The following is a 19,367-nucleotide window of genomic DNA, read 5'->3' as shown; positions in this document are numbered from 1 at the left end:
CTCCTCTGACATCCTGAGGATGTCAGCCCCTGAGTTCATTTTGCCTCGCCAACCCTGGGCTGCTCCTAGCCTGGAATTGGATGGTGTGGGCCCTTCGGGTCCAAGTCTCTCACATGGTATTTTATCAATAAGATGGATTCCTCCATGATGTTGGGTGCAGCACAAGCTCGTTCTTTTTTCCTGCTGTGTAGTATGCCATCGTATGGGTGCATCACACTTCTTTTATCCCTTTACCTTCGGAGGACGTTTGGGCTGTTTCCACCATGGGGCCATTATCAGTAAAGCCGCTCTGAACGCTTACATCCAAGCCCCCCGGGAAAGCAGTGTACACCTTTCTCTCGGGTATTATTGTAGCCTGTCCTGCCACTGCTGCAACCAGTGACCACAAATTCAGTGGCTTAAAACAGCACAAATGTTTTCTCTGCTAGTTCTGAGGGCAGAAGTTCAAAATGAGCCTGAGGAACACCTGATTTCAAGGTGTTGTCAGAGTGGTTCCTTGCGGGCTCCAGAGAGACTCTGTCCCCTGGCTTTTGCCCGTTTCTGGAGGCGGCCTGTGCCCATGGCCCTGTGTTCATCACTCTGACCTCTGCTTCCATCCTCACATCTCCTCTGACTGTGACCCTCCTGCTCCCCTCTTTACAGGACCCTTGTGATGGCCTGGGCCCACCGGGGTAACCCAGGAAAGCCTCGCTCTCTCAGGGTCCTCAACTTATTCACACCAGCAGACTCCCTTGCACCATATGAGGTCACATTCACAGCTCCTGGAGAGGGACCTCTTTGGGGGCCTGAACTGTGCCTACACAGGTGCTGTGTCCTCATGGGACAGGTGCAGGTTCAGCTCCAGCACGTGCTGCCCCCCAGTTTCACAAAGTGGCCGGACCATTTTGCCCTCCCCGCGGGCGTGGATGGCAGCTCCTGCTGCTGTGCCCCCTCACCAGTCTTTTTGTCTGTTTCAGTGTTAGTTTCAGGTTTGTTTCAGCCAGTGTGTAGGGCAGCTTCCTGCAATTTTAAGCTGCTTTCTCTCAATGCTTCCGTTTCACTTTCTACCATCATTACACGAGCACACCTCCTCCGTGCAGCCCCCCATGACCACACCTTTGGTGACTAAGAGCTCTGCTCCGGGAGACTCTGATCTCACCTCCATGGGATTGCCATCTTGACCCCGACAGTGGTCCTGAACTGTCCACTCCTCTGTAAGATGTGGTAACTGTCTCCACCTCTCGGGGTGCTGAGGATGCTGTGGAAAGCGTGCCGAGGGCTCCTATCCCAGGGCTTGGCTTATCAGTGCTAAATATGGGCGGGCTGTTATCAGTGCTGCGGAGCGTTGTCTCAGTTCACCTGGAGATTAGTCATGTTGTGCCTGTGACTCCTTGGCTTTTATGCTTTTATCGTGAGCAGTTATTGTTACAGATTCTCTCAGCATTCTGAAAGCGTTCATTGTTATTCAAATTGCCAGGTGCTCTGTCTTATCTCCCCAGTTAGGTTGCAGATGCCAGCTGGGAACCCTCCTCGTCCCGGGGAGGGCCCAGTTCCAGCCCTGCTTCTCTATCCAGGGCAGTGGTGCCCGCTGTCCAGCCCGCCTGCCTGCCCTGAGCCCGTCCAGGCTGCTGCCCTGCGCCCGAGGGGTGGCCTTGCAGCAAGGACCATCCTGTGTCTCCCACTGTGACCCCTCTGATTGGCCTTGGCTCAGGCTGTGGGCCCTCCACCCCCCAAGTGCCTTCCCCCTCTCCTGACATGAGAGTTTCCCCTGACTCCCCCGCCCCTGTCCAAGGCCGTGCCCCGCAGGCCCTCACTGCTGACAGTCCAGATCTGCTGCTCTTGTTTTTGGGTCCCGCTGTGGCTCCCCCCAGCTCAGAGCCCTCAAGGGCTGGAACCACGCCTGAGAGGTCTGTGCCCCAGCACCCAGCCCAGGCCTGGCAGAAGCTGCTATCACTGAGGGCTCCCTGAAGGCCTGGTGGGAGGTGCCAACGTTGACACCACACAAAAGGAGCATCGATGGTGCTGGGCTGGTTTCCATGGGGCTGTCTGGCAGGAAGCGGCCCGTCTACTAGCAAAGTTGCTGGGAGGATTAGGGCAGGTGGGCTCTGGGGGACAGGGACCTGCCACTGCACGGGGACAGCTTCCTGCGCTCATGGGCTGCAGCTCCGAATGTGGCCGAGGCACAGCTGCCAATGAAAGCAGAACAAAAGTTGACATCTGCTGCAGTTTTGTTCCGAAGGCTGCACAGAGAGTGTTCGCGAGGTGCCTGGGCCACACAGGAGCTGATGCTCTGGGCTGTGTCCCCACAGGCCAAGCCATAGCAATCAACCAGCTAGTGGGTGTCCACAGCAGTGAAATTCCCCATGGGCCAGCGGTGAGGCCGGTCCAACATGACTGGAATGGCACCAGGTGGGTTTGGAGGCCCAGAGAGGTTAGGTGACTATAGCTTGTGAGGAACAGACATGGGATCTGAACCCAGGCCTGATTCCAAGGCCAGTGGAGATGACTGTCCCCAGCCCTCTACAGTACCACGTGGTGCTGACCGTCCCAGAGGCCTGTGGAAGTCAGACGAGCTGCATGGATGGAAGGGATGCGCAGTGAGCAGGGTCATGAAGGATGAGTAGGAGTTTGTCAAGTAGAGAAAGCGGAAGATGTTCCCAGCATGTGGGAGCCCACTTGGCTGTTCTGGAAAGAAAGTCCTCTGAAGTGAAGAGCAAAGAAGCAGAAACAGTCATAGATGTCTGGCGGTGAGAGGCCTGCATGGCCGGCCAAACTTTACCCTCTAAAAAAAAGAGGGCAGAATTTTTAAACATTTTTGGTTTTGAATTATTTCATGTTGTGCAAAAAAAATCTAAAAATGTACATATAAGGCACCCATGTGACATACACACTAGGTCCTCACCACCCAGCTTGCGAAGTGGAGCAACACTGGCACCAGGGAGACTTCTAGCCTGCCCCTCCCTGCCGGTGGCCCCTTCCCCCAAGGTTCCACCAATCTGGATTTTGTGCCTGTCATCCCCCAAAAAGGTGTCTCCCTGCAGAGTGACTGGGGCAGCTCCTGCCCTCCCAAGAAGTCACTCCAGGGAAGTGCAGGGGCTGGCCTGGCTGTGGGGCTCAGGAGAAGGGACAGCCACACAGAGCCCTCGGCCAAGGCGGGGAGTGATACTGCCTCGACTAGGAGAATGGGGAGCCCCATGGCCACGTCAGCCTAGAACAGCAAGGACAAGTGAGAAGGGACATTGCCGCCACCATATCCCAGAAGGGCCACCAAGGGCAGTGGGGGCCAGGGTGTGAATTACGAGAAGAGATTCAGTCTGCATTATATAAGTTTTCCAGCTCACTGAACAGCTGGAGTGGGCTGTAAGGTAGTGAGTTCGCTGTCCCTTGGGGAAGCCAAGCAAAGACTAGACAGCCACCTGGACATCCTCCGCAGACTTCCTCTGACTTTCCTCTTCCCTCAGCCCCTGGATCTTCCTCTGTCTCAGCATTCATCCAGCTGATGTCACTGTCCACACCTCCAGGTGGGGTCTCCAAGGCTAGAGTCTGGGTTGCCTACTACAGGTTCTCCCACTACCCCCACCCATTCAGGTTCTCAGGGATGAGGTAGAGCAGAAAACAGACCACCAGATAAGCCAGCCCTCTTGGAACTTGTGAGCCAGGGAAAGACAGAGATCACTCAAACGAAGGAGGCAGGGTGCCAGCTGGCGGGGGTGCAGTAGGGAGCAGTAAGCAGGGGACTGGGGGTGCATGGGGGTGCAGGCACACCGTCTGCACCAAGACTTAAGGTTGCTGATAAGATTAGCTGTGCGTAGATGCCTAGGAGAGCAGTCTAGGCAGAGGGAACAGCAAGTGCAAAGGCCCTGAGGCAGGAGTATCCAGGAACATTGAAAGAACAGCCAAGAGGCTCATGTGGCTGGAGAGGAGTGACAAGGAGGGGCTTGACAGGGGACCACATCAGAAAGGTTCTGAGGAGCCTGGAGAGTCTCCAGGGACTTGGTGATGAGAAGCCATTAGAGGGTTTCAAGCAGAGGAGATTTAATATATAATCATAATTTTTAAAAGCACAGAGAACCCTGGCTCCTTTATGGAGAATGCACTGGAGAGAGGTGACGTCAGAGAAACCAGTTAGAGGCGGGAGGGTATAGTGGTAGAGTGTGTGCCTAGCATGCACAAGGTCCTGGGTTCAATCCCCAGTACTGCCATTAAAAATAAATAAATAGATGGATAAGTAAATAAACCTGATTTTCTCCCCACCACCGAAAGAAAGAAGCCAGTTAGTAGTATTAAATACCCAGGCAAGAGAGGATGGCAGCTTGGGCCATGGTAGTGATGGTAGACATGGCAATAAGTGTTAGATACTGCATCTGTTTTGAATAAATGAGATTGGCTGATGGATTGGACCTGTGTGTGAGAGGAAAGGCGTCAAGGACTCCTTTCTGAGCTGAACTTCTGGAAGAGTGAGCTGCCATCAGCCGAGTCGGGGAGGATCGAGAAGGAGTGGGTTTAGTGGGAAGTTCAGGAGTTTGGTTCTGGACACATTAAGGATGAGAAGCCTGTGGGGCGTGCAAGGGGGATACCCAGGAGGCGGTGGGAGATGCAAGACTGAGGTTCGGGGGCAAGGCCTCAGCCTGCAGACGGTACCATAGCCACACATCCCAGTGACATCAGAGGATGGTGGGGTGTCTGAGGATGGCGTCCTGGGGCAGCCGGCAGACTGAGCTCCTGGAAGGTTGCCTGGCTTTTCTGCCGCAACATCATTCTGCATTGTTCTCCATCACATGGGGAGCCATCATTTTTGAACCAGTGCCCTACTGATGGTCATCTCTTTGATCCTGGTCTTCTACTTTTGCCCACATTGCCGCAATAAATGTGCTTATATGAATTTTGCCCTTGTGAGCACATTTGTAGGAGAATTGTTAAGTGGAATTGCTGGGTCAGAGGGCGTGTGCATCTGTAACTTTGGTGAGCATCCAGCTGCCTTCCAGAAGTGACCGCAATGTCCCTCCCGTCAGCATGAAGCAGAGGCTTTCCCCCCAAACCAGCAGACACACAGTGCACTCAGTGTTTTAGATCTCTGCCGATGTGATGACTGGACGACTGTGGAAGCTTCCTTTTGTCTGTGCTCTGGGATGTGTTCTCATTAGGGCTTTAATTTGCCTTTGTCTTATTTTAGACTTTGGAGTTGCAAGTTGACAGTTTTTCTCTTTCTTCTTGGCAGTCGGTTTGTTTAGATTCTCTCTTGGATCCATTGGGTAATTTCTATTTTCTTGGAAAGTCACCCATTTCATCGAGGTTTTCTGATTTCGTTGGACCGAGTCAAGTGCATAGTCTCCCTTATCCTTCTCTCATTATTTGTCTGTTCTCCCCATCCTTCCCAGGCGCCCGTTCTGTGCCAGGCATCGTTATTGGTCCTGAGGGTACAGTAGAGGGCCAGAACCAATGAAGAGCCTACTTTTATGGAGCCAGAGACAATTTAAAACACATACATAAAAGATATGGACTGTTAGGTGGTGGTAAGTGCGAGGGAGAAAAACCTTCTGAGAGCAGGGAAGGAGCTTATGATGGAGCACTGTTTTCAGTAGGGTGGTCAGAGGGGGCCTCAGTAAGAGGTGACTTGAAGGACATAAGGGAATAAACCATGTGTTTATCTGGCAGAAAAGATGGATTGTGCTGGTGTAGGTGCTGTAGTAGCCTGAGTTCTTGGAAAGACAGAACCAGTAAGATAGAGATAGATAGATAGATAAATAGATAGATAGATAGATAGATAGATAGATAGATAGATAGATAGATAGATAGAAATCTAGATATATAAATGTATACCTGTATATAATGTATATAAAATGTATAAAATCTCTATGTAGATAGCTATATATATAAAGAGATTATATATAAAGAAATTTACTAGAAGGAATTAGCTCACGCAGATTTGGAGGCTGAGAAGTCCCAGATGTGCAGTTGACCAGCTGGAGACCCAGGGGAGCTGGTGGTCCAAAGCCAGTCCCAGTCTGAACCCCTGAGGACCAAGGGAGCCAGTGCAGCAGATTCCAGTCCAAGTCCAAATCCGAAGGCAGGAAAGGACCACTGACCCAGCTCAGAGACAGTCAGGTAGGGAGGGAATTCTGCCTTCCTTGCTGTTTGTTTGGTCCAGGGCCTCAGCGAGTTGGAGGAGGCACCCCTGCATCGGGGAGGGAGACCCGCTTGACTCTGTCCACAGATTCAAATGTGCATCTCATCTAGAAATGCCCTCACCAAAACCCACCTGGCACCGTGTTTGAGCAAATATCTGGGCGCTACCCCCACGGCCCAGTCAAGTGGCCCTGTAAAACAAGCCATCACAGCTGCAGCAGGTGGAACAAAAGAGAAGACAAGGGATGTGAGCAGAGAGGTTGCAGAGGAGGTCTGTGGCTTCTCCTTGGAGGGAGACGGGAGCCAGTGAGGGTTTTGAGCAGAGGGGTGACATGATGTGATGAAGATTTTCACAGGATCCCTCTGGCTGCTGTGTGGAGGTTGAACAGGGAGACTTGACCAGTGAGGGGGCCATGGGAGTAGCAATGGAGGTTGCAGGAAATGCAAGGTTTATGGACACAGCTGAAGGGTTTACTGATGGGCTGGATGTGGTTGTGAGAGAAAGGGAGGGGCCGAAGCTGCTCTGGGACTCCAATGGAGTTGTATTTACTGAGCTCAGGAAAATTGTGGGGAGAGCTGATCTGGGGAGAAAGATCAGGATTTTAGTTTTGAGCATTTTAAGTTTGAGATGTCTCTAAATGTCTATCGACAGATGACTGGATAAAAAAGTTGTGGTGTATTTCTGCAATGGAATACTACTCAGCCATAATAAAGAAGAAAAGAATGCCATTTGCAGCAACATGGATGGACCTAGAGATTGTCATTCTAAGTAAAGTAAACCAGAAAGACAAAGGAAAATACCATATGATACCACTCACATGTGGAATCTAAAAAAAGAAAAAAGAGAACACTAATGAACAAAACAGAAACAGACTCACAGACATAGTAAACAATCTTATGGTTACTGGGGGAAAGGGGATGGGAAGGGATAAATTTGGGAGTTTGAGGTTTGCAAATGTTAACCACTATATATAAAAATAGATGAAAAACAAATTTCTTCTGTACAGCATAGGGAACATTTAATATTTTGTAATAACCTTTAACGAAAAAGAATATGAAAACAAATATGTGTATACATATCCATGACTGGGACGTTATGCTGTACACCAGAAATTGACACACTGTCAATTTACACTATACTTCAATTTACAAAGAAAAAGGGAAAAAGAAATATCCAGTTGGTGATGTCAAGTAGACAGTTTGGAGCTATGTTGGGAGCTTGAGGCTGGAGAGACATTAATGTGTTTAAATCCTTGGGAGCAGACGGGGTCCTCGGGAACAGAGGTGGAGAGAAGAGGAGGCTGGGAAGGTGGGGAGGGACCCCCAGAGGAGCCCGAGAAGCAGCAGCCAGAGAAGGAGGAGGAGGACCCGGAGAGGGACCTGGAGTGTCCTGGATGCAGAAGTGATCACCTGTCTTAGTGCTGCCAAGAGGACACGCAAAAGGAGGGCTGAGAACTGACCACTGGATACAGCAACATGGAGGTTTTTGGTGATCTTAACAAGGCCAAACTCTGCAGAACAGTTCGGGCAAAAGCCCATCTAGAGGGATTAAGAGAGAGCATAGAAGTGGAATTGGAAAACAGAAGTCCAGACAACTTTCAGATGGTCATCTCCTCCAACTGCTTTCACTAGATTCACCAACAGTTAACATCTCCTTGTTTTTCATAAAGAACCAGGAATTGGATTGATTTATTCATTCCTTCCTTTTACTTTTTTAACTTCATTTCAGCTTTAATTTCTCAATTGCTTTCCTATGCTTTCCTTGGGTATTTTGCCTTTGTTTTTCTAGCTTATGAGCTGGATAGCTAATTTATGTTTTATTAAGATCAATATTTAAAGCTATTAATTTTCCTCTGAGCATTGCTTTAGCTGCATCACACAGGTTCTGAAATGTAATCTTTTTATTTTTATTACTGTCTAGATATTTTGCAACTTTGATTTATTTTCTCTCTGTCTTTGATACAAGTTATTTTAAAGAGTTTTTAAACTCTTGGGTAGTAGAGTTCATGTTTTGTGGTTTTATTAGTATTTTCAAATCCTAGTATATTGTGATCAGAGAATGTTGTGTTATATCTGCTTTTTGGAATTTACTTCCTTTGTAGCCTGATAGTCATTTTTGTGTGTATACATTTTCAGGAGCATTTGAACAGAAGGTAGATTCTGTTTAATACACAGACAAATACTATGTTATTAATAAGGTTATTTGGCTCTCTATAAATTATTTATGTTTTTGTCAAATTAATATATAGTGGGCAGAGAGTTGAATTACAATGCACCAATACTAGCATTTTGCTGTCTTTTTATTCCAAAATTTCCGGGAGTTCTTGCTCTATGACATGTGAGTCTATGTTATTTGGTCCAAAGACACCTGCTACTTTTAGGTCCTCATGGTGACTCATCCTTGATCCCCACACAGTGCCTTCTTTTTCTCTTTCACTGTTTCTTGCCCTGAGTTCAGTGTTGTCTAATATTCAGATCAAGATCCCTGCTTTCTCATGGTTTGTGTTTGTTGTATTTCTACACATCCTTTTTTTATAATTACAGTAAAACATATAACATACAATTTACCATTTTAAGCACTGTACTGTTCACTGGCATTAAATACATACACATTGCTGTACAGACATCACTCCATCCTTCTGCAGAACTTTTTAATCATACGAAACCTTTCTGAATCATTTTACCTTCAGTGGGTTTGCTTGTTATCTAGTCTGAGAGTCTCTTTTTTCCAGCAAATATGTATGGCTCATTAACATTTACTAATATGGCAGCTGCATTTAATCTTAGTTCTGTCATCATAGTTTATGATATGCTTTCTGTTTTTATAGCTTTTGTGGGGGTTGTCAATTTTCACCAGATGGTCTCTGTTTTCTTTGTTTTATTTTTTGTGTGTATGTCTTCTGACAATTTGGAAAGCTGTGGTTTTCATCTTATGGTTCTCTTCATAATTATGCTGTGCTATGACGCCTTTAATCCTGTTTCTTTAGACAATGTTTATTTTCCTCCTACTAATGACCAATGCCCAGATTAGAATATTTCTGCTTTCCCTCCCCATCTCTCCCTTCCACCAAATGATTCGAGCTGATTCTATTAGCTTTTCCATTTACCTCTGATGTTACTTCCATCTCTAAATGATTTTTTGGACTCCCAGCAGTGGATAAATAAGACATAGTTTACGTATATTACCTCCCTCCTTCAGAGCTTCACCCCTCCTACTATCATTTATATCAGTTCTCTGTTTTCTCTTCTGTTCTTTTCTACAGCAGTCACGATTCTTAGATTTGTTTCAGACACAGTCCTAAAACTGAATAGATTCTCATCGCCAGTGCTCTTGCCAGAGTTACTCCATGTACCCTTGGTTACCCTAAGTGCATCCTCTATTATAAAGAAGGGCTCATGGGAACTCGAATTCCAAAATGTGTTCAAAAAGTTGTTCTGTTGACCTCATATTTAAATGATGGCTCATCTGGGCTTTAAATTCTTGGTTCATTCTTTCATTCAACAAATATTTATTAAGTCCCTACTGTGCACCTGACCCTGGCGATACAAAACTGAACATAACACACAAATACCTTGGCCCTCGTGTAGCTAATCTTTGATTTGGGAGAGACAAACAATAAACTAGACCAGTAAGTAAAATCCTTGGTGTGCTGCATAGCGATAAGTCTCTGGAGAAGGATAAAGTGGATGATGGGGGCTCTGGCTTTGCTCTGTGAAGTAAAGGAGACAGCTCCCTGGACTCTCTCACCCAGAGCCCAGTGATGCAGAGTGAGGTGTTGGCTCTGCCCTTTGAAATATCACTCACTCTGGAAAATTGGGCTTTGCTGGTGAAGCCAGAGCCCCTCCCCCAGCTTCTTCACTTGCCGCTGGAACACGCACTGGAGCTTGGTTGAAGATGGCTTGTTAGTTAATAGCTGTGTCATTTGCAAGTAGCAGAAACCCAGCTGCAGTGGTACGGAGGTGGGCAGCCTGGGACTGCTTCCCGCCCCACCCGCATTAGTGAGGGTCCTTCATTCTCATGTTCGTCCTCTGGCTCCATGTCCCCTTCCCAGTAGACCTCCTCTTATATGACATTGGCCAGAGTGGGCCTTGGGACCACTCCTGTCTGCTAGGGGGTATGGGAAGGTGAATATTTGTGACTGGGTATAAATGGACACAGGCCAGGGGGTTCACTGTGCCTGCCACAGATGGAGTTTGTATCATTATCCTTGTTTGGAGGTGATCTCAAGAGCAGAAAGGGAAAAGGCAGCTCAGCTCTGCCAGTCAAAGCTGTAGGTGCTCCATGGGCTGGTGTTTGCTCTCTTGATCTTACCCACTGATTTCCTGGCTCGTCTTACCCACTGATCTCCTGGCTCGTCTGTGCGTCAGGACTGTCCTGATTTCCTCTCCGCGGCTTTGTGTGATGCAGTCACATCCAGTGATATGATTCCAAGATTCATAATGATTTTTTTTATTATTACGAGTGGATTTCTGTATCTGTTATTCATATTTTCTAGTTTGTTAGAGCAAGGGTGACCATATGGTTTGTCATCCAAATTAAAATACTTTTGAGGGTGAAAGGGGAACAATATTAAAAATTATGTCAAAACAGTGTAAACTGGGACTGTCCCAGGCCGAGACATATAATCACCCTGATAATTGTTGAGGTCAAAAAACACTGTTGGTTTTTATAAGTTGATCTGATGTCTCACAGATGGAAAATTATATCTTTATGTCTGTACTCTCTGTTCTAATAATCAGCCTATTGATTCTCTGGGATTTTCTATGTACATGATCTGCCAATAATGGTAATTAGGAGTCTCCTATTCCACTCCTGACGTTCTATGCTTCTTTCTTGTCTTATTGCATGGGCCGGGGCGCTAGTGCTGTACGGAACCATAGTGATGGCGTGCCTGCTTGCCTTGCTTCCAGCCTTCAAGCCAAATGGTTCTCAATATCCAGAAACAAAGACAGGTCATGTGCTCAGAGAAAACCTGGCTTCTCCTGGCACTGAGGCCCGAGAGAAGTGTCTCCAGTGCGTCCCCATGGAGGAGACACCATGTGATATTTTGTTTCCTTCTGCTTCCCTAGAAAACCCTTTTGCCGTGCCTCAGGATGGGGGAGGTGAGGCCCGAAGCACCCGGCTCAGCCTCCAAGAAGAGCACCTTCAATGAGACGCCAGGGAGAGTCGAGGCGGCCGCGGTGGTGGCGGAGGAGGAAATGCTGCCTGTGCCCAAACCCCCTTCCGCGAACTTCTAAGATGAGGAGCAAACTCAGGGGTGGGGGCCAGGGGTGCAGGGAGGGGCTTCTGAGCCACCCGTCCGCAAGCAATAGTCCCATTTTGGGCTGGTGGCTTCTGAGAGGTGGCGCCCTCGCGGACTCAGGATGGCGGCACAGCTGCTCTGGCCCAGCCAGGCCGGGAGGGCTCAGGCCTGCGTGTCGCGCCTGTGGCTCCCTTGCCTCCGCTCCTGCCGTAGGGGCCCCTGGGCCTATCCGTGTCAGAGCATCGACTGTGAGTGTGTGTGTGTGTGTGCGTGTGCGTGTCTGGTGCGTGATTTGGGGTGTCCTTTTTGTTTGTTTGGTCTTTACTGGGGTGCCCCCAAGTTCCCTCGTGGGCATGGGTCACCTTGTGGCGGGGCTCCGGGCCAGCGTCCGGGCTCCAGCTTCCTGCTGCGGCTGGCGGCTGTGAGCGAGATGGAGGGGCCAGCACGGGACACAGCCCCACTGTGCCTCAGGGGGTGCTGGGGATTTGCAAATGCCAGTGGGGGCTCGTTCTTACAGATTCTGTTTCCATAATGACAGTGATCCTGAGAGACGCTTCTCAGGCCGTCCCCGGGGCAGGCGCTAGGGGACGTGTCTTCACATACACCCTCTCTCATCACCTGGGAGGCAGGTGGGATGAACTGCCTGCAAAAACAGCCCACAACTCACAGGCAGGAGGCAAGGCCCTCTGTTTGACCTCAGAGGTATAAGAACCCAAACTTCAAGCTCCCCAGCCCGGGTCTCCCCAGTGGCTTCTCGGTGGAGGGGCCATCGCCCCAAGTTCTCCACTGTCACTGCCCCAGAACCCTCATACACATGGCACATTCTGGTTGAGCACCTGCTGTGTGCCAGGCCCCATGCTGGGCAGTGGTGGGGACGGGAGATGTGCCAGGCTGTTCTTGTCCCTGCCCCAGGGAGAGCCAGCATCTGGTGGGAGAGGCAGACACAGATCTTTGCTGGACAGAGTGATGAGCACTGTGGAAACGCAGAGGGGATGGTTCTGGAAGCTGGGACTGCCACACAAACCTGGAGCCCATAACATCCATCCACAGAGCTCACCGCCACGCACCCCACTCCCCCGGGGCACACCCACGGATGGGCCTTACCTGAGAAATGATCACGTAAATCCCCAAGGGCCAAGCTGGCAGTGTAAGTACCCTCTTTCCGCTGGTGTTAGTGATGCCAAAAACCTCCCCCGACGCCCAGCTCGGCGGGCCCTCCTCCACAAGCGTGTGTCCCCTCTGCTCGAGGCATCTCACTCAGCCGGACCCAGTGTTCTCCCGCAGACCGTCTGCCCGTCAGACGCAGCAGGGAGCAGGCAGGCCCCTGCTCGTGGTGCTGGTGTTCTAGCTGGGGTGAGAGGCCAGGGAAGAAATGAGCAATGAGTAAGGAAGACAGCAAGACTGGTGAGCACTGAGCTGACCGAGAATTCCGTCCAAACAGTGTTAGCAAGGGTCCTGGTGAGCTTGGGAAGGCTTTTCTGAGCAGGTGATAGTGAAGCCCAGACCTGAATGGTCAGCAAGAGCCAGCCATGGACACTGAAGATAGGAGAGCACGCCAGGCAGAGGCAACAGCTGGTGCAAAGGCCCTGGGGCAGCCACGGGCTTGATGGTTTCAGGGAACTCAGAGACCCAGGTTGTCTGGGAGGCAGCGGAAGGGTGGAAAGAGAGGAGGGGAAGAGAGAACCTGTGAGCTGTGGTTTGCTGTGAGTCACCGCAGGCTGCGGGTAACACCCGCCCATCCTCTGAAAGGCAGAAAGAACTTTCTGGGGCGTCAGGCATTTTCCATCCAGCCTGGCTCTTCATCCTCTCAAAGCCCATAAAGAAGGGATTCTCCCCCATTTCATGGACTAGGACACGGAGACTCAGACAGGTCAGGTGGCTTGCCCAAGGTCACATGGGCAAGCTGAGGCCCAGGGCTTCAGTCCCATCTCCTCCAGGCAGCGCTGCCAGGGCCCCCAAGGCATACAGCTTGGCAGAGGCAAAGCGGGAGAACCTTTGCTTAGGGTCTTGATTGGGGATAGGCACAGCTCCCTTTTCCCTGGACGGTGAGTCATCCCAGGACCTGCCCAAGGGCCTCGGCCGTGCAGGGCAGCCATTGGGCTGGGGTTGGCCCGGGTTGGAGGGGGACGCTGGGGGGACAGTATGCCCAGCAGCCATTCAGCCCAGCTCTATCCCATCACACCTGCATCCTCTGTGCAGAGCCCCGTGAGTCAGAGGAACCCAAGCCTTGGGGAGAGGGGACTGGGCACAGACCCAGAATCTGACAACAGCTCTGTACTGAGAACAGTGTGACCTCAGGCAAGTCCCGTGCCTTCTCTGCCATTGGTGGCCCTAACACTAAAAGGAAGGAATCAGGCCAGATATTTAGGAGGCCTGCATCTCTGGCTTCCTGCGGTTCTGGAAGGCGCTTCATCTGCTGAGAAGGAGCAGGTGGCCCTGCCTCCCGGACCCAATCACTGGAGCCAGAGGTCACTGTCACAGAGACCAGCCGGGGTCAGGATTCCTCTGATTTGCATCCCTGAGCTTGAGAACTTGCGAGATGCTGCTCCTGGCCCCACCAGCGGTCTCTCCGGGAGTGACCGACGAGCCGTGGAGGTGTCCTGTTACCGCCAGGCTGGGGGTCTGAACACTCAGTTGTGAGCGGGCGGCCTCGCACTGTGTAGCTCAGCACACATCCCAGACTTAGCAATCCAACACAGGGCAGCCTGGGTGCAGACAGAGCGCAGGGACCCACAGCACTGCCCTTCCCGGCCGGGTGGGCTCGGGCCAATCGCGTCACCTCTCTGAGCCTCCCCTGTCAAGTGTGTGAGGTGGGGGCGTGGGAGGGAGGTGCCAACACTCGTTGCCTCTCCGAGTGCTTGAGGGGGCGAGGGCAGTGCACATGGGTGTGAGCACACGTCCAGAAGTCACTCAGGTGCAGTTCAGTCCCACCCACTGTCAAGGGCCCCTCAAGACCCCAGGTCACGGACCGTCCCAATGAAAACCTGCCTCCATCCTACCGCGGCCGGCAGACGTGCCAGTTAGAGTGTCCCAAGGATGAGACGCAGGGTAGTGACAAGTTCAAGTAGAGATTTACAGAGTTCACGATTTTTAGTGACTCCCTAACCTGAATTTTCAAGCTGCCTACTTTTACTTTTTACTGTGAGCTTCTGGCTATCTGTAAAAGTAACAATAATAACACAGAAAAACAAAAACAAAAACAAAAAAAGAGGAAAAGGCTGGCAATCCGTCCACTGAGGAACTTGTCTCTGGCTCACGTCGCTGACTCCCTGTATCTGTGAGGACTTTTCCCCACTGGGAACTGTGTGTTATTAACGAGCAGTTTTATGCTTTTCTTCTCTTCCGTGTCTAGTGTCTTGTATGTCTGGGACTCTCTGCTCAGAACCGATAGCTGGTAGCCCCCGTGGGCCTCTCTGCCCTCCCTGAACCTCTGTAGTCCCCCTGCCCCTCAAGGAGCAGCTCACTAGTGCAGACAGGCCTGGGGCCACCAGCTGCCAGGCAGACACAGGACCCTGACCGGGACCAGGAAGGAACAGGCCTTAACTGAAAACACACGCACACGCACACACACGTCCACAAACATGCGCACGCACAAATGCACACACGTGAGTTTTTGCAGGTAGATCCAGTCTCTCTGATGGTCCAATCTGATGTTTTCAAGAAATAGCAGGGAGGCAGCTAGCATTCCTGGTGGAGGGGTGGCATTTTCCCTCATCATCCAAAAAACTCTCTGGGCAAACTCAGCACCAGGCCTGGAAAGGAGGATGCGGGGTCATCAGGGAAAACATGACCAGGGGTTTGGGGGGTAATAGGCTCCTTCTGCCGAGAGATGCCTCCCAGCTCCCCATCAAATCAAAAACTGCGTTTCAGCCACTCCAGTCACAAGGAGACAGTGGGGCTGGCCAGGCACCATCTCCCACACACCCGGGAGATCCCCAGACCCACGTCCGCGCCAGCCAGGACCCCGGGCCTCGCTGTCCCTCCAGACCGCTGTCCCTGCCCAGGCCCTGTCCCCTGGCTCTGCGGACACCCCATTCACCATGTCTACTAGAGGTTGTGCTGTAAAAGAAGACAAGTTTCCTAGAGTCACTGACGTTTAAAACATGTATTGGTTTAATTTGTTCAGCTTGGCTGATGGGTCCCCACCCACTGGAAGAGTCACGCCTGAGGTGGCCTTCAGAGTGAATTTGCAGATTACTTAGCGATCCAAGTTGGCATAAGAGCCCCACATGGAGTCGCTGGGGGCATTTCTGGTCAATGCTGAGGGGCAGCCATGTCACTGCAGAGAGACATCTGTCTGGGCCCCCCTCTCTGGGCCTGGAATGGAAGAGGCCACCTTGGGGGACTCTTATCTTCCCGTCCACCTGCTGAGCATCAGACAGGGGCTACCTGGTCCTCACAGACTTGAAAAGTCAGAGGGGTGGCCAACCACCCAACGAGTGGGTGACACTCTGGTCACTGCCACCTGCAGCCCCAGAACACATCACCAGGCTGGGGTGATGCCCTGTCCCCTCCAGGAAACAAACACAGCACACCTACCCTGTGGCCAACGCCACGCCAGGCTCCCCAGCCCCACCTTGCAGCACAAGCGCAGCACCAGGCGGCCATCAGGTGAGTGCAGGCAGCTCTGGGGGCCCCTGGCCTGAAAATTCAACTGTTGAGAAAATCCATTTGTTCATGCATGCATCCATTCATCTCACCAACAAATATTTAGCCAGCTCCGTACCCAGGGCCCAGCTGGGAGCAGTTCCTGCTGTAGCTGGAGATGTCGGGGAACAGGCAGTGTCTGAGGGAGAGGCTAGCATCACTTGTGAAATGACTAGTTGTGCCTAACAGTTAAGGATGCTCGAATCCACAAAGAGAATAAGTGACCTTGGAGGTGGCATTGTCCCCACCCCCATCCCTGCCCCCAAGTTTCCAGTCCAAGATGCTGCTGGAGAGTTGGTGCTAGATAGATGCTTGGTGAGTGAGGGGCTTTGACTATTAGTCACACTGTACCTAAAACTCCTATCATCACATCAAAGCCCTAACTCATTTGCCCTTGACAGACTGACATTCAGGGCTGCTGCAGTGCCCACCTCCCAGGGGCACCGTTTCTATCGGCAGCGCTGTGAACAGCAACCCTGGGTTTGGCAGGGATGTGCCCTATGAATTGCCCTAAACTGCCCTCCAAAATGTGCAGGATCCCATCAAAGTCAGGGAATGCTAGTGGGGGATCACCACTCACGTGATCCAAAGGTACAGACCACACAGCCTCCACAGGCATCCAGTGTGGCCACAGCTGCAACCAAACTGGGCCCCGAGAGAAGCTCTTCTTGGAAGCCCGCCTCGGGTTCTCACCTCGGTTCCTCCCTGTCTCTTTCCCGTCTTCTAGGTGAAAGCTAATGGGATACAGCACAGTCAAAGAACCTAACAGGGTTTGGGTGATGGGCAGTAACTGAGTGGGGACCGTGGAGGGAGAGGCTCAGTCACCCCGACAAATCAGGGCCCCTTCCAGGTCGCTGTGTCCTCCCCAGGGTCAGCCGGGCAAGGGCACGCACGCACGGTGGGGCAGACTCGTCCCTCTCCCCTGTAAACCCCCACTTCACGTGAGCAGGCGTGGGGCCTCTCTGAGAGCTGATACCCGGGAAAACCAAAAACCAATAATATTCCTAATAATAATAATACTAATAATACTAATATAATGTAATGATGATGATGATGTGTTTTACACGGACCGCTGTTGCACTGCTTTTGTCTTTATATACAGTAGTTTTTATAAAGATGTCCTTAGGTTTTAATAAAGGAGTGTCACGTCAGCTGTCCCCTGTATTAAAATTTGCTTTCATGTTTCAAAATGTGCCCTTGGGAACCTGCAGTCATGTTCGTTGTCACTCTGTCGGGGAGGGCGGAGGATCAGGGTCCAGGGTCTCAGCTGAAGAGCGGTCTGGGGCGGCATTAGGGGCAGCTGGTCACACAGGTCCCTCCCGAAGGACTCGGGGGTCCAGCACCAAGGACAGAGCAGATCGAGAGGCCAGATGTACACCCCCTCCCAAGCAGCAAGAGCAGCGTCGGAAAGGAGACAGAGCCACGAAGGGGGCACTGGCGGGCAGCAGGAGGGGCTGTGAGCCCACCAGCTGGTCGGGGACAATTGCTGGGATGCAGCACCATCCCCTCTGCTAGAGTCCCATCTGATGGCCCAGACTTTCAGCACACTCTGTTCCCCAGCGCCACCAACCTCGGGCCGGGGCACAGGGAAAGGGCCAGAAAAGGGCCGTAGCACTGACATCACTATTGCTGCTGTGTGCACGTTCTTGGGGGCACATTGAGGCTCCCGTCCACACTGAGCCCCATCTCAGGCTCCATCTACAACACTCCCTCTCTCCTGAATCATGGCTCTCCCCTCTGCTCGGCCACCACTGCCGGCATTCCAGTATGCCTTCGTTTCACCAGTCTGAAAGGCACACTCCAACATTCACCCCCCCAGATCAGGTCTTCAGACTGTGCCTCCCCCACAACCCCGCCCACCATGAGAACAGCTAGAAACCCTGGGCCACGTGTATTTTTTAACACTCCTGGAAGGCATTAGAAAGCATACCAGTAATGAAGAATTCAGAATTTGAGGCCTGGGAGAGGACGGGCACTCAGAAAAATGAGGTGGCACTTGGGGCTGCTTTTTCCCTGGGGACTCATTGGTTCTGAATGAGGAGGCTGAGAGGATGAGCCCTGGTCTTCCAGCTTGGCAGGCTGGGGGAGGGGGTGGAGTCTGCGACCGCTGGAGGGAGGGATCTGGCACCCCTACGTTGGACTGGGCCCCCCAATGGCTGTGCCATGGGAGTAAGGGTGGGCCCACCCTGGCAGCTCCGTTCCACTTCATCTGGGGGACCAGAGACACACAATTTCTGAAATTGGATTAACGGGATCCCAGATTGCTGGCACACCCACGTAACTGCTAGCACCATCCGCTTATCTTCCTCCAGAGAGTGCTCATCACCCTGGGCTTCAAAATATTTCTACAAACAATTGATCAAATATATTCTGTCTGGCTCACCCTCAGAGGTAACCAGGCAGCCAGGGCAGCAATAGACACGAGAAACAGCACAAACGGGTCACGGGAGAGGCTCCAAAACAGCTTTACTTAATGTGCCCAAAATGTATAAAAGTATGTCTGAAAACTAATGCCATAAAAAATAATAGAGGAAATTTTTTAAAGAACTTATTAGAAACCGTAGAAGTAAAAAGTATAATAACCGAAATTAAGATCTCCATGAATGGGTTTAAAGGCAAATTAGATCAGAGACAAGGCAAGGAGATCTGTTGTCACCACTTTTATTCGAGATGCTGCTGGAAGTTCTAACCAGTGCAAAGAAGGCAAGAAATGGAAATAAAAGGCACATAGATGGAAAAGGGAAACTAAAAATGTCCCTATTTGCAGAGGATATGATTGCTTCCAAAAAAAAAAAAAAAGTCAAGGAAGCTACAAAAAAGGCTTCTAGAAACAGTAAGTAAGTTTACAAGATCACAGGATACAAGGTTAGGTCCTTGGATTGTCCAGGAAGAAAGAAAGTACCAAATAATATTAGGATATGTTAAGAATGCATTTTTTAATCTTTAGGAGAAGCATTGAAATAATAGTAAAAGAAGAAATAACTTCCAAGCTAATATAAAGAGAAACATAACATGACAAAATGTACTTATCCAAAAGAAGGCATGACAAAAAAAAAAATGAGAGAGAGAAATAAGACAAAAAAGCACATAATACTTAAAACCAAATATTTTAGTAATCACATTAAATATAAATGAATGAAATGGTCTTAAATTAAAAGGTGAAGATTATCAGATTGGATTTAAGCCCTCCCTCCAAAATCAACTATATATTATTCATAAGAGATATTTACAATATTAGGACTTACGAAAAAGTGAAAATAAAAGGATGGGGAAAAGGATACTATGCAAGTACAAACCCCCAAAAGCTGGTGTAACTATAGTAATATCAGATAAATTAGAGTTACAGACAAGAAGTATTAGCAAAGATATAGA

At 50.4% G+C, this 19,367-nt stretch overlaps 1 protein-coding gene across 1 annotated transcript in view; it reads left to right on the top strand.

Annotated features, from left to right (window-relative positions):
- The window catches only part of SHISAL1 (shisa like 1), a 79,145-nt gene extending 61,999 nt beyond the window's left edge, over positions 1-17,146 (top strand). The window contains exon 5 of the mRNA XM_015241689.3: positions 11,176-17,146. Coding sequence (XP_015097175.1) covers position 11,176 — 1 coding nt within the window. The 3' untranslated portion in view covers positions 11,177-17,146. The remainder of the gene's footprint in view (positions 1-11,175) is intronic.
- Positions 17,147-19,367: the final 2,221 nt, after the last annotated feature.

The sequence above is a fragment of the Vicugna pacos genome, chromosome 12 (genome assembly GCF_048564905.1).
Source record: "Vicugna pacos chromosome 12, VicPac4, whole genome shotgun sequence".
Lineage (NCBI taxonomy): Eukaryota > Metazoa > Chordata > Mammalia > Artiodactyla > Camelidae > Vicugna > Vicugna pacos.
The sequence above is the reverse complement of the archived record's forward strand: the minus strand, read 5'-3'. Positions and strand labels throughout refer to the sequence as shown.